At 43.9% G+C, this 6,467-nt stretch overlaps 1 protein-coding gene across 1 annotated transcript in view; it reads left to right on the top strand.

Moving 5' to 3' along the window:
• The first annotated feature begins 5,954 nt into the window (after positions 1–5,954).
• VWDE (von Willebrand factor D and EGF domains) overlaps positions 5,955–6,467 on the top strand; it is a 40,243-nt gene continuing 39,730 nt past the window's right edge. The window contains exon 1 of the mRNA XM_086741764.1: positions 5,955–6,042. Within this exon, the coding sequence (XP_086597890.1) occupies positions 5,955–6,042 (88 nt within the window). The remainder of the gene's footprint in view (positions 6,043–6,467) is intronic.

The following is a 6,467-nucleotide window of genomic DNA, read 5'->3' as shown; positions in this document are numbered from 1 at the left end:
TCTTCTTACTGTAGAAGGATACACATGAAAATAGGAATTCTGGGTGAAATCCTCAGCAAAAATCAGTGCAACTCCACCCAGCTAAATCTAGTTGATGATCTGTGCTTCTGCTCCTTTACAGCGCATCTGTTCTTACCATCCCACCCTGTATTAAATAAATAAATATTGCCTTTCTTTACAATGCAGGCAAAGGCTTAAAAGACACAGGCTAACTTAGCGCATTAGTAAAAGCTGAGGAAACCCTACTGATGTGGTTCCTTCCTTTCACGATCCTCTGCTGTGAACTCTCTCATTGAGTCAGGGACCAGACCTATTCATAAAACAAAGCCAAAGAATGTGCTTTTTCTGCTTTGGTGAATCCCTCTTTTCCTTGCTGAGCTAGCCATCATTTATTTATTTGTATATTCAGTGTTATCAGACAGCCATTGAATGTGGACGGGATATACCTCTTATCAGGGGTGTCATGTCTGTATTTGGACACAGCCAGAGTTGGTTGCTGAGGGACCTTACTGACTCACAACTTCGTAAGCTGGTCCCACATGTAAGGTAAAAGCTAGGAGGAGAAATGACAGGCCCAGAAAGAAAGAACACAGCTCTTAGCACTAGGATGTGGGAGGTTTAATTTTAAATCCCCCTTCTTCTTGAGGGATTTCAGTAAAACATGTTTTAGTCTTTACAAGACCAAAGCCTTTGATCACAAAAGTAATCTCAGAATTTGAGAAAAATATTTCATTATTTGTTCATCATCTGGATAGGTTACATATTTTAAGAATACTTTTTCTCATCTGCATTTTAGAAGAGCACATGATTTGGTCAAGACTTTTACCCAGTAATGTTAATTTTTAATTCACAAATATCAAAAATAGTAGTGCAAATACAAATAGGCTAAAGTCAGTAAGACTAAGAGTACGAAGTACATGGTTACTGACAAGATCAATGCTTTGGACCTTACTCAAGTAGCATTCATTCCATATAGGCTAAACAAAGAATATCGTATTTTCGTACTTCTAAAAAATTGCAACTAAGTAAGCTGTACATACACAAAGACAATCAGCATGGGGGACAGAAAGAGAAGAAATAATAGTTGAGAGTTGTATCACATGCAACTGATCAATGTAATTGCATGTCAGTATCACAGTCCAGTACGAGTAAAACAAAGAATATTCCATTCATATTCCACTAGCCAAGGGGCTTCCCAGACTTCAAAATATTCTGGCACATTTTGAGTAAATACAGCTGATAGATCTCTGAGTTAAGTTTCAAGCCACTATGTAATAAAGAATATAAAAATACTTGAGAACCATAAAAGAGTAAGGGGCTGATCCAAAGACAATTGAAGTTAATGGAAAGCCTACCACTGATTTTATTTGGCTCCTAATAACCCCTGGAGATAGATTTCCTATGAGTTACATTAAACTTCATACTACTTATCCAAGCCAAATTACATTAGATTTTTATACTGAAGTCCTTTACTACATAAGTTAAATATAGTGTACACAAAAGGTCAAATATGAAAGAGAATTAGGAGCTAAAACATACTAAAGATGTCATTACTTCTGAAAGATAAACAGACTGTCAATGCTGAGTACACGCACATGGCAGTTTAAAAAATACCCTCTACAGATTTTAAAAGCATGTTGATGCCACTCAAAAGCCATGCGGTTTTCAAGAAAAGCTGCCAGCAGAATAAACATGAGCAAATTCAACCTCTTGTAATGCTGTAATGTTAGCCACAGAATGACCGAAATAAATAAATGCATATGATCATTACAGATCCACTGTTTCTATTTATTTAGTGTCAAAGGTAGGGATGGGGGATAGAATCAAATATCTCATTCTGAACTGGAACCTGCAATGTGTCTTAGTGCGTCTTCCTGTGTCTCGGTGATGTTTTGGGACATTAGTTTCAGAGCTGTTAAACCATGGTTTTAAATCAAATGAACCTTAGCTAAGTTAAAAGTCACACAACCCACAATTTGAAGGGAAGATTGGAATTTGACTTTAAGGACAGAATTTATTAGATTAGACAAAGAATGTTAACAATTTATTGTTTCAGAAAGGACAAGTTCACTTACCGTGCACATACATGAACTGGCACAATTGAAAAGATATTATGTTTACAAACAGAGAGAACTAAAAACATTAAAGGGCAAGTGTGAGAAAACTCATCCCTCTGATGCTTTTGGATCTGCCCAGAGCTGTGGGCTATCTCTCAGCCATCTGCTCCTTACAGGAGGGGTGTTATCTGCTGAAGGCAACTCTTTCCAAACATTCAACACTTGGCATTACTACAATGACCCTTTGAAGCTTTGCAGGGAAATCTCTCCCAGCTTCCAAGTTCTGCACACAGCTTTATTTGGAATTATCGTCCGTCTTCTATCTCTGCACAGATAACAAATACAGCAACGCAGGTTCAAAGGGCTTGTTCAAATCTACCTTGCCTATAATAGCAGACTGGCTTAACGGTACCACACAGGGGATTAATTTAAGAAAGACTTCCATTCACGCTTTTCGCTAAGCAATTTGGAAGAAAAAGCTTATAATAAATCAGAGAGAGTGGGCATTTTTAGCTTAAACTTAATCAGATTCTTCTCTATTTTTTTACCTTTATTTACAAAATATTGCTAAGAGTCTCTAAGTGGCAGAGCTGGGGATTCATTGTTCAGGACAGCATCCACCGACCCAGCTGCTGCCCTCAGCTCTCAGACTCTGCTTCCCCACTCCTGTGTACCAGCATTCACACTAATTTCTTGTTATTCCAGTAGCCTACCACAAGCACAGCCTTTGTTCAGGATGATCCTCTTATTTACCTTTGAGTTTAACTTGGATACAACTACAAAAAACATTAACGGCTTTGTCTGGAGCCAAAATTCAAAGGTGGTTTCTAATTTCCATTTCACATCTGAACAGCCATACACACATTTGTGAATGTACGCATTTTGGCAAGCACTGATGATTGTTCTTCCTGACTTAGTTACCTAAAATACTTCAGACTGTCACGCCTTTATCTTTAGTCAGCCGGCTATCCACTGGCCTGCAGCTCACTCTGGACTGTTCCTCCAGTGCAATTTGAGATAACATCATCTGCTTAAATATTGTATAAATCATGCATTTCAAAATATATTAAGTTTATGATCTAAGGTGCATGGCTACAGAGATCGCACTAGTATGTTGTCAGTAGATGTGACAGATGAAGTAAGAAGTTGCTCTGTTGGCTGTATTTACGAGAAAGTTCCCTTTTTTCTCTTTCACTATTTTCTAGGATTCCTGTTATGCATACAACATGCGCCAGAGCTGCACAGTCACGAACTTATGCAGGTAACCATTAAACCAGTACAATCTAGTTGCAGCACTGAGGACTTAGCATCATCACAGCCACCTTCTTTTTCATCTGAATTTTTAAACTTCTGCAATGACTCTATTTTCAGCATTGCCCAAATCCCTGCTCCTTGTCATCCAACACGTCTGTTTTCTCCGATTTACCGCTATGCTCTTCCCTCCCTAAGAAGTCAGCCCTGAGTCAGCAAAAGCACTTCTGCTCAGGCTTCATTCAAGCAAATAATTCAGTTCATTCATAGATGAAACTTAAGAGTCTGCCTTAAATTATATATATATTTTAGAGCTTTACTGATCAAACTTAGATTACTAAACTGGAAGTCAGCCCTGGAGTAACTCTACCCAGAACCAACCTTGCATCTCTCTTTCTTCATAGTTATTCATAAAATCCACTCCTAGGAAATACTGCTTTGTGCTGCAATGCCTAAATGCTCCCTAGCATTGGTACTACTGCTCCCTGTGTTGTGTTTTTAGTTAAAATTTAAACTGTTTACAACACTAATGACTTGGACTACATAACCGTTAACAGTATCTTCAATTCCCCCTCCATTTGACAGTCTTGGTTTGTCCTCCCAAACATCCTGCTACTTAATAATATACACATACAAAACTGTAGTTTGACTTCTTATTCTGTCCTGAGCGAAAGGGGTGTTTTCAGTAGTGCAAACCTATTTTACATAGCTTATGATTTACTTAATTAAAACTATATAAATTACTGTCTAAAACTTTCTGAAATTGCAACCTGCGGGGAAGATCTATACTTCTATTATAAGCATGAGACTGCCGTAGAATTACTTTCATTTTTTCATAAATTCACTGTCGCTGACACAGCTCTGTCACCATGAGCACTGAGTACCACTTTTGGCAAGTTGTCAGCTCTTTTGGCCACAATATGCTCTTGCTCTGCTGTCACTGTAAGAGGCTACAAGGCTGAGAGTGGCAGAGGGAGCTGCTAGGGGAAAACCAGTGCAAAAAAGATGAAAGGTGTCTTTACCCCTGCAGCTGTTATTGCCACCTCCTTTGGTCTCCTGCATGACCCATGATGAAAGGCGTTAATCCTCCTGTAAATACCACTCCATCATGATTAGCAGAGGTCAAAGAAGTAGCTCACTGTTTAAATTTTGTCAAAGCTTCTCACGTCCTTCTTTCTAGGTCCTTGTTTTCTAACTTGTTTTGTAAAATACTTCTTTCCTTTTCTCTTCTTTATAAACACACACTTTGGGAAAAATAAAAACAAAATGCAAACTAATTTCAGACGTATGCAGCTTTCCAGGGTAAAAGTTTATCATATTTGGTAACAAAAAACCCAGATAGATGACTAAACAGTTAAGAAAACTCATCATTAAAATTTTCCCAGAATGCTTAGGAGAAAACTATCTGCCTCAGAGAACTGACAGAAATCCAAGACTGAGTTCAATGCTCAGCCCGTGGCTGCAATTCCTTTTAAAAACTTACTGCTGTCATGGAGCTGAACTGCTTCTTCCAGTGAAGAGGTTCAGGATGTGCGCACTAAAACAGAGTGAGATTACTCACAACACTGCTGCATCTCTGCCTCAACTCCAAGCCCCTGATATCTCCATCTGGAGGGAAATCTGCTCTGCAAAGAGCCACCTGGGTCAGCACCTCCTGAAAGCAGTCCTGACCAAACATTTTACCCTTGCAGATGTTCAATGGATGGCAGTAAGCTGTGTTTTATTGTCAGTAACATTTATTTGTTTGATTTATATCCTATAGAGAATGCAAAACATTTCTGTGGACTGCTGTACAGCCTGGTGTGTGCAAAGTAGTTTAGTGCCTGCACAAACTCAGGCCTATACAGAAAAATACAAGCATTACCAAATCTTAAACGCTGAGATTTGTCCTCTGCTTTGTCCTCGGCTGGACATTTCCAAAGAGAAGCATCTCCCAGCAAGCCTTGAAAGTTGGGTGCCTGAAACTGTTAAGCATTTGCTAAGCTTATTCTGTATTAATGGTATCAAACACAGCAGGTTGTAGTTATTACAAAAGCAGAAGTATAAAACAGTCTTGATGATCTAAGGAAATTAGCAAAGTGCCCACGGAAAACAACTGGAAACTGGCTCTTTTTTCAGCATGTTACTGCACATTAGAAAATAAGTATAACGAAAGGTCAGAGAACAGGAGGACATTGCTCTTCCATGATGCCACCCAGCTCTGGGCCTGTCCGGGGTACAGAAAAGCATCTCCACAGAGCCCCCGACAAGAACCACCGGCTGTTTCGTCTGCTCTCTTGCTGACAACGTCCCCCCACGGCCACCGCGGCCCGGGGATGCCCAGGCCAAAGCCTCACCCACTGTGCCCGGGCACCGGCCGCATCACCCCCGCCCCCCACCGCTGCCACCCGAGTGCGGAGAGCGGACACCCCCACCGCGACCCCCGGCGGGGCCGGAGCCGGCAGGGAGGCGGGCTAAGGGCCGGGCCCCGCGGCATTCCCCCCCCGGCGGGAGGGGCTGCACTGAGGCGCGGGGTGGGGGCACGGAGTCGCCAGAAGAGCGCGGACTGGCCGCCGGCGCCGGGAGCGGGACAGCGGGACCTCCCGGCCGAGGGGCGAGCGGGGCGGCGGAGGGGAGCGGAGCGGCGCGGCGCGGCGCGGCGGGGCCATGCCGGGAGCCGTCCCCGTTGCTCGCAGGCTCTGGCTCTGCGCGGCCGTGCTGGGGTGCGTGGCGGCGGCGGGGCCCCACCGGCGAGGTAAGCGGCGCCGGGCCGGGCACCGAGGGAGGGGAGAGCGGCCGGCAGGTGAACGGGAGCGCGCAGCGGCGGCGCGGGCGCCGTGGGGCGGCGGGGGTCGCGCTTGCCCTCGCTCCCCCATCTCGGGGTTTGAAGTGACCCCCCCGGCAGGGAGCGTGCGCCTTGTCCGGTCCCGGAGTCCTTCCCTTGTGCTCCTACCTCTCTCGTTTTCCAGCTCGATCACTATAGCTGCGTGGTTTCACTGGAAGAGGCTTGACTTTGCGAAGTGACCAAGTGGCAGTTGGCATTGCCGCGGTGCACCTGCCGGGGACACCCACCGAGTGAACATGGAAGAGCAGGAGGCTTAATTCTCCCGTTCTCTCTTCCGTAGTCTCCTTTCCCCGAGCCCTGGGGCACGCGTGGTGCGTAGGCACACCTGTACCTGG

The sequence above is a fragment of the Chlamydotis macqueenii genome, chromosome 2 (assembly GCF_036417535.1).
Source record: "Chlamydotis macqueenii isolate bChlMac1 chromosome 2, bChlMac1.mat, whole genome shotgun sequence".
In the NCBI taxonomy this organism is placed as follows: domain Eukaryota; kingdom Metazoa; phylum Chordata; class Aves; order Otidiformes; family Otididae; genus Chlamydotis; species Chlamydotis macqueenii.
Note: the sequence above shows the minus strand (reverse complement) of the source record. Positions and strands in the feature narration are given on the sequence as shown.